At 42.1% G+C, this 13,798-nt stretch overlaps 1 protein-coding gene across 1 annotated transcript in view; it reads left to right on the top strand.

Annotated features, from left to right (window-relative positions):
* VWA3B (von Willebrand factor A domain containing 3B) overlaps positions 1-11,485 on the top strand; it is a 159,280-nt gene extending 147,795 nt beyond the window's left edge. Inside the window, 3 exon segments of the mRNA XM_081068257.1 lie at positions 612-712; positions 11,025-11,284; positions 11,287-11,485. Of these exon segments, the coding sequence (XP_080924383.1) occupies positions 612-712; positions 11,025-11,284; positions 11,287-11,375 (450 nt within the window). The 3' untranslated portion in view covers positions 11,376-11,485.
* The last annotated feature ends 2,313 nt before the right edge of the window (positions 11,486-13,798 follow it).

The raw sequence follows: 13,798 nt of genomic DNA, 5'->3' as shown, positions 1-13,798 counted from the left end.
GGATATCTGCCAGGCAAGAGAGGAGAAAGCAAATCAAGGGACATTGAAGAGATTTCCCTGGGCATGTCCCCAGGATGTGGGAAGAGATGAAGGAATTGACCCAGGATCCCGGAGCAAGAGAGCCCAAGAAGGACCTTAGAATTTACCCATAGGGCAGTGGGGCCCTTGAAACCAGAGTGGCATGATGGGGGGAAATGCTGAAGACAGTGCTGATGGAGATTCTGGGAGACTCACGGGGCTGAAGGTGGGGCATTCAGCAAGGGGTGGATGATCGTTTACAAGTGTAACAAAGAGATGGCCAAGCCTGGAATGAAGATGGGAAGTGGTGATGTGAGAGAATGTGCATACGTGCCTGCATGCCTCCACTGCACCTTATGTGGCTGGCTTGGGAAATGACCTGGGATGTGGAGAAATGACGGAGAAGACTCAACGATGAGTTTTACTCGGTATCTGGTTAGCGAGTGAGGCTCTGCATTTAATCTGCGCCCAGAAGCAACCCCCGGAATAACATCATGGCTAGTAGCTGTTATAATGGGTCGAGCTAGAATGAATGACATCTGAACTGTGGACATGTCTGATTTAAATGAGTGACCTCTTTGGTATCGTTACAGGAATTTTGCCCTCGGAGTGCACTGATTAAGATCAGCCAAAACAAGTACGCTCTCTCCTGCTCTCACATAAAGTCACCCCCACTTGAGGAGGATCCCAAAGTGTAAGTGGACCCAACTTTTCATTTTCTGAACTTACTTACATCTTTGCCCCTTTGATCAATTTCTGAGTTCAGATCCATGATGTCTAATTACTTGGGGAGAAAAGTGTAAGGGGAGGACTTCCTATGTAACATGTGGTTCCCTGATTAGTCTTCCTTCAGTGTCACACCTTATCTATTGCTTACTTGTCTGGTTCTAATCTCAAATCCCACATTATCTTACTGACCTTTCAGAAAAACATTCACTCCTGTCACAAATCTGAATGAATCATTCCCTTTTACTTGTAAGGCTGCACGGCCTTCTAGTGAAATCTGACTGTAAAGTACAGTTAGGTGCATTGGGACCAATCACCTGTCTGCCTCTCCCCCTGCAAGTCCCACCTGGCTTCTGTCCTCCCATCCTCCTGTCCTCCCGAGGGGCAAATCTGCCAGCCCCCCCCCCCTTAAACATCCCTCCGAGCCCCTTCTTATCCTAGCTTAGCCTTTTGCTGGTCAGACCCAGGCCTGCCTTCCTGGCCTCACTTCCCCTGGCCACCCCTAACCGACTCCCAAAAGGCCTCTGTGTACCCAGCTACTCGCAGGTTTTCCCACGGCAGTGCTCCACAGGCTCTGTGCCTTTGTGCAGGCTAAGTGCGCCCTCCTGGGAGTGCTGTTCTTTGCCCTCAGCCTCCTGGGAACTCCAGCATCCAACTTGAGCATCAGCACCACTCTGCAGTTCTGGGACTCCAGCCAGCCTGCTAATTAGGGGACCGCCGGCGTCCTGCAGAGGTTTCCTTACAGGGATCTTCCCTCACATGGGGCCATGTGCATTCTCAGCCATCACTCCCGTTAGGCATGAGTCCCAGAAAGAGGGGGCAGGTTCTGTTCTTCCCAAATCCTGGTTTCCAGGGTGCAGCTCACAGGATGTGCCCAAACACCGCTTGAAGACTGAACCAATGACGGCAGGCGAGCCGCGCCTAGCGGGGCTGCTTGTGGGGTACGTCGTGCCCTGAGAAACTTCCCGGAGCTGTGTCTACTGACACACGCTCCAACCCTGCGTCTTCTCCTAGCTGAGTATAATTTTCATTTAAAATAATAGCATTTTTTTGTTACTCTTAAAGTTCTACTCAAGCATTATGATATCCAAATTATAGTACATTATAACGGAGTATGAATAGATGTGTCTAGGGATTGACTGTTTTCACTAACCTCAGCATTGTCAATCACTATTTGAGAATTAAAATCCAATTCTTTCTGTGTTGAGAAAAGCCTTTATTGTTTTCTCTCTTAGTGCTACCCCCGGCCTATTGAATAGCTCTTCACTGCTGATTATTTACCTGAGCTTCTAGGGCTTTCCACAGTGGAAGTGTTCATTGACCAGTGGGGTTTTGCTCTAGCTGCCTCTCTACTAGCAAGAGACTGAATTTAGTTCTCCGAAGCAGAGGTCACTTACAGCCCATTAAATTCAAATTTTAGTCTGTCTTTGTTTCTATAACCAGGGCTGGCAGATGTGAGCGTGCAGAATAAAGGCAGGTGTCTTATTTTGTTTCTACACTGGGATTTTCTCTGCTAGGTCCTTTCTGGTCAGGAGCTCTCCCTTCCTTTGTTCATTCTTTACTAAGTGTTCACACCCTTATACCAGATGAGAACGTGAATTCTTTTTTAAATCCTGGTGTGTTTTTCATGGGCTATCAAAGAAATATCCTCGAACTATACATCATTTGGCTAAATTTACTTTTAAAATATTGCACCCACTATAATCATCCATATAGGGTTGGTAGGACCAGGGGTACATGGCCCCACACAGCAGGTTGACCGGCATGCCAGACATCCAGCTTTCCACCCTACAGCCCTCCTCTTCCTTCCTTCTTGGGGGCCTTCAGTTTGGGGTGACTGAGAGTATTTTCTGCAGGCCCCTCTCTGGTTCCTAACTGAAGGTGGTGCCCAATGAAAGACAGGAAGGAAAGTATTTAGATGGTAAAGGGTTCAGAATTGATTGAATATGGTCAGCAGTAATGTGAATTTCATTTTCAATTCAAAATTTGACATTAAACGATTCTCAAAGACTTAGCAAGTTTGGCTTGCAAAATATGTTATCCATTCTGCTAAATTCCCAATAACTGGTTTTGAAAGGAGAGAACTGTAATGTAGTGTCATTGCATTTGTCATGTGAAATAGAGTGAGGCTGTGACCGTACCTTCCCATCAGCACATTTCATGGCATCAGAAAGATCTGTTCTGAGCAAAACTATGACCTGACCTGCCTATAGTGGTCTCCATTTAGAGAACACACAGGTAATTTCTCCCGTATCATCTTCTCCGTTACTCCAAGAAGCCAGCAGGCCAGGAGGACTTTCCTGCCATTGGGCATCCTCCCTCCTCGCCAGCCGACTCACAGCCCCGAGTTCTCCCCTGACCACTCCTCTTGGGTCCTGCTAAGATCAGAAGGCCGTGGTCTTGGCTGCTGCCCAGAAAGCGTGCCTGGTGGGTTTGATGGTCTGGCTTCCGGTTTTCTCCAGTGAAGGGAAGTGCCTTTACCAAATGTTAACACCCACTCACAGGCTGGGGACTGTGTGCTCCTCTGGGCTGGGCGCCTCTGGCAGGCTGAAGAATAATCCACACAGCTGGTGTCATGTAACTGTCTGGACATTCATCCCCACAGAGCTGGGGTCTATCCTTCTTGACAGAGCAAGGGTTGGACGGGTTACCTCCAACACCCCTCCTTGGGAAGACTCACTTCAGAGAGTTTGATTTCGTTAAAAAATTAACATTCAGAAGTGTGATCTCAGGAAAGTCACATTGGGCTAATCATTTTGTCTGTGCTCCAGAAAAAAGCACTGGGCATCTGAAGGAGGAGGTCGGGCACTGTGGTCCTGCAGGCAACAAGTGTCCTGCCCTTGACGTGCGACTGTAATTGTGTGTCTTCAGGACCTGGGTGTGTGGGAGTCTACAGGAGGGGAGACCCTCTCCTGGGTCCAGATGTGGTTTGTCTGAGCCTGTGGTCAGCTCTCAATTCCTATTACACGGAATATTAGCCTCTCGTATTTTTCTCTGAGCAGTTTAGTTTAGTAATTTTCCATCAGGCTCTTTGGATTTAGGAGTATGTCTCAAAGGAAATTATAATTCCTGTACTGTTAAACATTCATCACTTTTCTCTGTGTAGTGTGGCCTCACATTGTCTTCCCGACAGCAGTGACATTAAGTCATTGAAATGTCAAGATTCAGTGCTGTCTCTGACATGACATGAGATGAATCACTGCCCATAGCCTCTCCCGGTCACTACTGATGACTTTTCCCTTAGAAGGATCTGTGCCTCTGAAATCATTAGGCCTCTGTGTGTCATTAGCTCCCTTGGTCCCCTCTGGTCAGGGCAGGAGCCCCCTTTCCTCTGCTGGAGCAAAGCCCTAAAAAATGAGCAGCTCAGCAGTAGCCCTGTGTGAGAATATTCTATGTTATCTAGATGGACACATGCCGTTGCCCGGTGTCAGAAAGTGTGCTGTGGTGCCCTGCTACTGGGGACCAGGGAACAGTTACAGAGATTCGTTAACCCTGAGAGCCAGTGGTAGCAGTTTGCATGGCCATTTTTTACCAGTCTCTCCATTTTGCGCCTCTTCCATTGTTCAAACTCAGGAGCCTTCTGGTCCTCATCAGACGTCTCTGTTCAATGCCTACCCCACCCGTCCTCCTGTTCTCTATGTCCTAAGATGGCCTCGGTGACAGAGACACTTAGGGCGAATAGAAATCAGACCCCAGGGAACCAGCGAGAGGATGGGCAAGCTCAGTGCTCCACCGAGCGAATGAGGTGGGTTTTGCCTGGAGGAGTGCAGGGAGCTAGGCTCAGCCCTTCTTCCCGGAAGAGGAACCAGCTCCTTCTGAAGGGCCAACAGAGGAAAGTGCCGGCTCCCACCCCTCTCCCCACAGTTCTGGTCTATTTGTCATAATATTTAACCAAATCTAGCCTAAAATGACTAGTAGAACACTAATTCAACTCAGTTTTGGTATGAGATAGAGGGAAGAAAAGACTTTTATGAGGGAGTGTCACAAGTGCTGATAGAGAATGTCCACTGGCTGAGTTGGGCGTGTAGCCCCCTTTCACTTTCCAGGCAGCGTGAGGGCTGTGGGCTAGTGGATAAGAGCTTTCACAGCAGGGTCACACCTAAGGGGATGTGTCCTCGTGGGACATCGTGACCTCAGCCAGCCTCAGTCATTCTGGAGAGTAAAAGAGGGTGGCTGGGGGCGTCCACTCGGCAGTTGTAAAGACTCTTCCTTGATCAAAATCCTATTTGGCTTTTTATTCTAATTGTGACAGCTTGTATTGTTTTATTCTTATTATAAAATAATACATAGTTAATATAATTTTGAAATTATATTAAAGGAATATAAAAGCAAAAGGAATATAAAAAACATCCATAGTCCCACATTTTAAAAGTAATCACCATGTATATTTGATACATATCCTCCTAGAGTGTTTTCTCTAGTGTGTTGATTCTTTTTCCTTGAAATAAAAATCTTGGTTTCTCGTTATCATTGATGATAGTCACAAAAAATGTTTTGAATGTGGAGAAAGTGACAATTCTACTGGAATCCGTTTCCCTGAGGCAACTGTTAACAGGTTGATGCAACAACTTTCATTACCCTTGCGTTCTCACACTCTCGGTAACAAAAATGAAAATACAACAAACATTCTGTCTTGTAACTTTCTTCTACTTAATATATTATTTGCATGTTTGCATGAGAAGGATACCTCGTGTTTCATGATCGTCTGCCCAGAATTTAATTATTTGGGTGGTCACGTGACCAGTCCCAGTCTGAGGGCAAGACACACACTGCCTCATGCTCTTTCTTGCTATTCTTGGGTTCCTTCCAAGATCATTTTCCTGGGGCCCTTCGGGTAGGGTGGCAAACCTCTGCCCTCCTTCACTTGTTGGGTGCTATTGGTGAACCTGAAAAACTATTTCCCACTCCTCCTTGCTTGTTGCTCTTAGAGGTTATAGGTTAGAGACTGGACTGAGACCAATCCTAATATATGGGAAATGGTATATACCAACTTAGTCTGCTCTGGAGGGAGGCGGCAGTTTGAGAGATAATTAATGGTAATGTGCTGGATAAGACTTCACATCCCAGAGAACAGGGCTGGTGATTACCACCTTGTGGTGTGATTTCAAGATGAGTCTCTGAGAGCCTGGCCTCCCAGAACTTACACACCCACACAGGTGTTATAAATGATCTATATTTAAAGGTAGTTTTCTGGCCTCCTGGAAAGCCCTTTTCCAATGGTACTGCTATTGCTCAGGCCTTCTTTTTATTATGGTAAAATATACATAACAAAGTTTACCATTTTAACCATTTTTAAGCATAAGTTTAGTGACACTAAGTACATTCACATTATTGTGCGACCGTCACCACCACCCATCTCCAGAACTTTACTCATCTTCCCAAACTGAAACTGTCCCCACTGAACACGAACTCCCCATTCTCCCTCCTCCAGCCCCTGGCAGCCACCATTCTACTTATGTCTCTATGAATCTGACTATGCTAGGTCCTCAAATAAGTGGGATCACACAGTATGTGTCATTTTGTGTCTGGCTTTTTTCATTCAGCATAGTGTCCTCACGGTTCATCCATGTTGTAGCAAATGCCAGACTTCCTTCCACTTTGAAAGGCTGAAAAATATTCCACTGTGGGTATGTACCATATTTTGTTTGTCCATCAGTGAACACTTAGGATGCGTCCACTTTTCGGCTATTATGCATAATGCTGCTATAAACATGCGTCTACAGATCACCAACTAACTGAGTCCCTGCTTTCACTTTCGTGGGCATATGTGCCCAGCAGTGAGATTGCTGGATCGCTGGTAGTTCTGTTTATAATATTTTGAGGAATCTCCACACTGTTTTCCATGGCAGCTGTACCATTTTACATTCCCATCAATAGCGCACAAGGGTTCAAATTTCTCCACATCCTTGCCAACACTTGTTATTGGGATTTTTTTCTTTTTTTAATAGTTCTTCTAATGGTGTCAAAAGGCCAAATTTTTATCTCTCTTGGAAAGTACCCCCTGACTCTCTGAGCCAGTCTTTGAAAAGTATTACATGTGATAAATCCTGACCCTTTGAAGAGGATTTGAGCAATGGAATTTTTCTATTTAGAAATAACTAAAAATATTTTCCTACTCCATTAAATGTTTTCTTGACAATTTCCAAAATGATCTGAAGGTAGCCATGGTCAGTCATTCAGAATGAAGACAGGGTGATCAAGGTGGCAGACAGTGGTTATAGGGACAAAGTACGGCAGCTGATGTCCTTAACCTTCCCTGAAGTCTCTGTAGAGGCGAGTTTCCAAAACTTGGCCAGATTAGGTCAAGGTGCTCCCAAAACACCTTCTCTGAATAAATAAATACATTTCTGGATAAATAAATAGTCCAGTATATTTTCTTTGTACCCTTTTACCAACATCTCTCCATTTCCCCCACCTCCAGTGCCAGCCCCTGAAAACCACCATTTTACTTTGTTTCTATGAGTTTGGTTTATTTTATATTTCACATATAAGTGAGACCATACAGTATTTGTCTTTTTATATCTGACATATTTCACACAGCATATGCCTTCAAGGACAATCCATGTCACAAATGGTAGGATTTCCTTCTTTTTTTTCATTAGTTTCAGGTGTACAAAACAATGTACTATAGACATTTTTACCCCTCATAAGGTGATAAGCCCCCTCCCCCAATCTACTACCCCTCTGACATCGCATGCAGCTGTTACAATTACACTGACTCTATTCCTTATGCTGTGCTCCACATCCTGTGACTATGTGTGTGTGTGTGTGTGTGTGTGTGTGTATAAAAAATTGTATATATATATATATAAAATTGTAGTTGACATTCATTATGACCTTCAGGTGCACAGTGCAGTGATCAGGCATCTACATCATCCCTGAGGTGGTCCCCCTAATACGACAAGTGTCCATCAGATACCCTACAAAATCTTTACAACATTATTGATTGTATTCCCCAAACTGTCTTTCGTATCCCCCTGGCAATCTTGTAGTTACCAATTGTGCTATCTAATGCCCTCACCTTCTCCCTATACCCACCGCCCTCGCATCTAGCAACCTCAGTTTTTCCTCTATGTCTCCAAAACTGTTTCTGATTAGTTTGTACATTTATTCTATTCTTTAGATTCCACATATAAGTGAGATCATATGGTATTTGTCTTTCTCCATCTGACTTATTTCACTTAGCATAATGTTCTCTGGGCCCATCCATATCATTGCAAATGGTAAGATTTCCTTCTTTATGTCCGAGTAATACTTCATTGTATAAATGTACCACAATTTCTTAATCCAGTCATCTACTGAGGGCATTTTGGTTTTTTCCATGTCTTAGCTATTGTGAATAGTGCTGCAGTAAACATAGGGGTGCATAAATTTTTTCAAATTAGCATTTTGGATTTCTCTAGATAGATACCTAAGAGTGGAATTGCTGGGTCATAAGGTAGTTCCATTTCATTTTTTGAGGAACCTCCATATGATTTCCATAGTGGCTGCACCAATCTGTAATCCCACCAACAGTGCACAAGGATCCCCTTTTCTCCACATCCTCACCAGCACTTGTTGTTTGTTGATTTATTGATAATAGCCATTCTGACCAGAGTGAGGTGGTATCTCGTTGTGGTTTTTATTTGCATTTCTCTGATGATTGGTGAGATTGAGCATTTTTTCATGTCTGTTTGCCATCTGTATGTCCTCTTTAGATAAATGTCTTCATGTTCTCTGCCTATTTTTTAATTGGGTTGTTTGGTTTTTTTGGTGTTGAGTTGAATGAGTTTTTTATACATTTTGGATATTAACCCTTTATCAGATGCACCATTGACAAATATATTCTCCCATTCAGTAGGCTGCCTGGTTTCCTTTGCTGTGATGGTTATTGATGGTTTCCTTTGCTGTGAAAAAACTTTTTAGTTTGGTGTAGTCCCATATGTTTATTTTTTCTCTTACTTCCTTTGTCTGAGGGGATATATCAGTAAAAATATTACTAAGGGTAATGTCTGCAAACTTTCTTCCTATATTTTCTTCTAGGAGTTCTATGGTTTCAGATCTTACATTTAAGTCTTTAATCCATTTTGAATTTATTTTTGTATATGGTGTAAGGAGGTGGTGCGGCTTCATTTTTTTGCATGTGTCTGTCCAGGTTTCCCAGCACCATTTATTGAATAGACTATCTTTACCCATTGTAAATGTTTGCTTTCATTGTAGTAGATTAAATGGCCATGCAGGCATGGATTTATTTCTGGGCTCTCTATTCTGTTCCATTGATCTATGTGTCTGTTTTTATGCCAGTACCACGCTATTTTGATTACTGTAGCCTTGTAGTATAATTTGATGTCAGGTATTGTTATACCTCCCAGTTTGTTCTTATTTCTCAAGATTGCTGAGGCTATCTGGGGTCTTTTATGGTTCTATATAAATTTTAGGATTACATGTTCTGTTTCTGTGAAAAAAGTACTTGGTGTTTGATAGGAATTCCATTCACTCTGTATATTGCCTGAGGCATTATGGACATTTTAACTAGTATGTTAGTCCTTCCTATCCATGAACATGGTATGTGTTTCCATTTATTTGTATCTTCTTTAATTTCTTTCTTCAGTGTCTCATAATTTTCTGAGTACAGGTCTTTTACTTCTTTGGTTAAATTTATATCTAAGTATTTTATAGTTTTTGAAGCAATTGTAAATAGGACTGTTTTCTTAATTTCTCCTTCTGATGGTTTATTATTGGTATATACAAATGCAACTGATTTCTGAATATTAGTTTTGTATCCTGCTACTTTACTCAATTCATTTATCAGTTCTAATGGTGTTTTTGGTGGAGTCTTTAGGGTTCTCTATATATAGTATCATGTCATCTGCATATAATGACAATTTTACTTCCTCCTTACTAATTTGGATGCCTTTTATTTATTTATTTATTTTTTGTCTGATTGTTGTGGCTAGAACTTCCAGAACTATGTTGAATAAAAGTGGAGAAAGTGGGCAACCTTATCTAGTTCCTGATGTGAAGGGGAATGGTTTTAGCTTTTCCCCACTGAGCATGATATTAGCTGTGGGTTTATCATATATGGCCTTTGTTATGTTGAGATATGATCCCTCTATTCCTGCTTTACTAAGAGTTTTTATCATAAATGGCTGCTGGGTTTTGTCAAATGCTTTTTCTGCATCTATTGATATGACCATATGATTTTTATTTTTCATTTTGTTAATGTGGTGTATCACATTGATTTGTGGATATTGAACCAACCTTGCATACCAGGATTGAATGCCACTTGATCTTAGTGTATGATCTTCTTAATGTATTACTGAATTCTGTTTACTAACATTTTTTGTTGAGAATTTTGGCATTTGTGTTCATTAGGGATATTGGCCTGTAGTTTTCTTTTTTTGTAATGTCTTTGTCTGATTTGGGGATCAGGGTGATGTGGCCTTGTACTAAGAGTTTGGTTGTCTTCACTCCTTCCGTATTTTTTGGAATAGTTTGAGGAGAATAGGTGATAATTCTTTTTTGAATGTTTGATAAAATTTACCTGTAAAGCCATCTGGTCCAGGGCTTTTGTTTGTTGGGAGCTTGTTGATTACTTATTCAATTTCACCGGTAGTATTCAGTCTATTCATATTTCTGTTTCTTCTGGAGTTAGCCTTGGAAACTTCTAGAAAGATGTTCATTTCTTCAGATTGTCTAATTTGTTGGTATATAATCCTTTCTCTTTTTTTTGATGAGTCTAGATGAAGATTTGTTCATTTTGTTTATGTTCTCAAAAAAGGATTTCCATTTTTACTGCTAAATAATAATTATATACATATACATATACATATGTATATATATATATGTATATATATATATACACATATATATATATATATATATATACACATATATATATATATATATATATATATGGAGAGAGAGAGAGAGAGATATCTTACATCTTTATCCATTCGACCATCCATGGACACTTAGGTTGCTTCAGTGTCATGGCTATTGTCAGTAATGCTGCAGTGAACATGGGGGTGCAGATAGCTCTTCAATATAGTGCTTTCATTTACTCTGGATAAATACCCAGAAATCAAATTGCTGGATCATATCATAATTCTATTTTTAATTTTTTGAGGAACCACCATACTGTTTTCCATAGTGACTGTACCAATTTACAATCCCACCAACAGTTTATTAGGGTCCCCTTTTCTCCGCATCCTTGTCCACCCTTGTCATCTCTTGGCTTGGACATCTCTGTAGACATAGCAGCTATCAGACCAGGGTAACCCTGATTTCTTTCTCCCTAGGGCGGACGTAGACATGAAAAACTCAACTTTCTTAATACGGCCAATCAAAGAAGCTGACACGGCAGATTTAGGAGAGCTGAGAGAAGAGAATCCTAGAAGGAAGAAAAAGAAACCTGCCAAGAGTGTGCCTCTCCAGGAAGTGGTGCCCTCGGACTCAGATGACCCTTCTCATGGCAACAGGTCCCAAGAGTCCTACCCCAAGAGATACCTCAAGCCTAAGGTGGGAGGGAGACGGCATCACTTATCTCCGGAACACCCTGAAATCTCAAGAGTAGTGCATGCAAGGTCAACCCCCAGTTTCCCAGCCAGTATAAGTCCCAAAACAGCAAAAACTCTAACACCCTTAAGTAATGCTGACACCCACCTCCCCAGACAAGGTCCTCAGCCCGGGGTCTAGGAGCCAGCCAGGCTATTGCTGCCACACCTCCACCTGAGCAGCCCACCCTGCACTTCTAGAGCCACCCACAGCGGCAAAGGGCTGAGGACCGTCACCGAGAAACCTTAAAGCAGTCTAGTGACAGCTTTAAGAACCAACATTCCTCCAGGGCAGCCCAGACCTCAGCCTGTCGACACTGGGCCTAGCCCCTCTGCTGAGGTAAGGCCGCCCTCCTTCACCCACCCCTGCCTGCCCTGTTTGTAATGAAGGTAGACTTCCTTGTCATCCCCACACGTGGATCTCCTACCTGTTTGAGCTATTCGTTTTGACTTTTCCTGACCATTCTTTATCATGTTCCTTACCCTGTCCTCACAAACTCTATCTTCTATTAGACTCTCCACACCCAGAAGTTTAATCTGGCAGATTACTATCATAAGATTTTCAATTTTTTTTGGAAGTCAATTACTTGTCATCCAACCTTGAAGTCTTGTTTTAAATTATCTCATATGAATTGGGGATTTTATCATTTAATGTTAGGACTGCAATTGAAACCTAGTAACTTCTATGAGAGCTGCAAGACTGAACATACACTATTTTACTGTTATCTGGAAATTTTTATTGAGCCCTCCTTAATTTTTTTTTTCTGTAGTCTGTTGTAGGTACCTCTAATTGAGCACGGAGCCAGAATAAAAACTCTTACATTGGAAACATTTCAAAACTATTGGATTGTTTGTTACTATTTTTTTAACATGTTTTAGCAATAAAAGTATTCACTTCTATTCATTAATTTCTTAGTAAAATTAGCTTTATTAATATCAAAAATGAAAGCTCTCCAAAATTCTCTTATTCTAATCAATAATAGCTTTGGAGCTAGATAATAATATGGTACAGATTACTAATAAGAAAAATATTGGATGCTTTTTTTCAAATAGAGAAGCTAGGGCAGTGCTCTAGTACTCTAAAGCAGGGTGTCCAAACTTTTTTCAACGTTTTTCACCGAGGGCCATATTTGGTAAAATACACAAACAGCCGGGCCACTCACTCGAGGTGAAGTACGTATTGCCTCACCTGGTTTATTTAAGTAAACTAAATATATGTTTGGAATTTGCTGCGGGCCAATAAACAATGGATCGCGGGCTGCAGTTGGCCCGCGGGCCGCAGTTCAGACACCCCTGGTCTAAAGAGTCACAAGCTAATTAAAAGTGATACTTTGTATAACTGCTGAACAACTATGGTGTACACCTGAAACTGACATCGTGTTGTATGTTAGCTACATTTTTAATAAAAATCTTAAAATACGTTGAAAAAGAAAGTGATGCTCACATTCCTGAAAACTGGGAAGTTACCAGGGTCATGGCCAAGAACTTAAAGGAGGGTCCACTTCCAAACATGTGAAAGAAAAAGGGACATCAGCTCAGCATCAGGCTCAAAGTAGTAATGCAGTGAGGAAAGAACTGAGGAGTGAGGACGTTACCCAGAACAAGGCAGAGACAATGTGGGAGGTGTGTTACCACCCAGAGACCAGATTCTCCCAGGCAGGAAGACTCTGGAGTGGTCTCCTGGGTTTGGTCTGCACTGTGGAGAACTGCTGGGGCAGGAAAGAAACCACTCATCCAGTAGCAGTCATTCATTCATGTGTGCATTCATTCGATTATTCAGCAAGCAATTGAGTGCTAACAGTGTGCCAGGCTCCAGAGAGACTGTCAGCCTTTTTAAAGGTGGTTGGTTACATTCTCTCTATATTCTACTCTCTTCATGTCCATAGGATACAGGGGTGATGGATCACAGGACAAATATATATGTATACTAACAGTTTATTGACATTGTGTTAAAATGCTCGATGACGTTAAGAGATACGTTCAGTGTGTCACCCTTTGTTGTAATGCCCAGTTTGATGTGTGCTTGCATTTCTGGCCAGTGTGGAATAACAGGAAGTGGATCACCCCTCCTCCACCTAGAACAGCTAAAACACCTGATAAAATGTATGTAACAACAGTTTCCAAAATATTGGGCAGTGATCTCTGAGAAACAAACAAAGTGAGATGGTTTCAGGCTGCAGTGTGTGCATTGTGTGCATTACCTCAGGTAATTCCTGTGTTTGATTGTCACTGAATAAATCTGCATGTTTAGCATATGCCAGAAAAAACAAAAGGGGTTCAATTTGTTTTAAAAAAAATGCTATGTATCCAGATTTTATGGCCACTCTATATTATTGGCCTGGATCATAAGCCAGGGTGGGGCATCAGGATGGAGAGATTGACAGCCACACAGAGCTATGTAAGATGGACACAAGCTAAGTCCCTGAAAGAGAGAGATAGCTCTTATCAGGAGATCAAGAAGAGACTGGATGACCACTTGAGTGATATAAAAAAGATCCATGCGTCAAGTGACAGAGTCA

This window comes from Rhinolophus hipposideros (assembly GCF_964194185.1).
Source record: "Rhinolophus hipposideros genome assembly, chromosome: 12".
Classification (NCBI taxonomy): domain Eukaryota; kingdom Metazoa; phylum Chordata; class Mammalia; order Chiroptera; family Rhinolophidae; genus Rhinolophus; species Rhinolophus hipposideros.
This window is presented reverse-complemented; position numbering and strand designations above follow the sequence as displayed.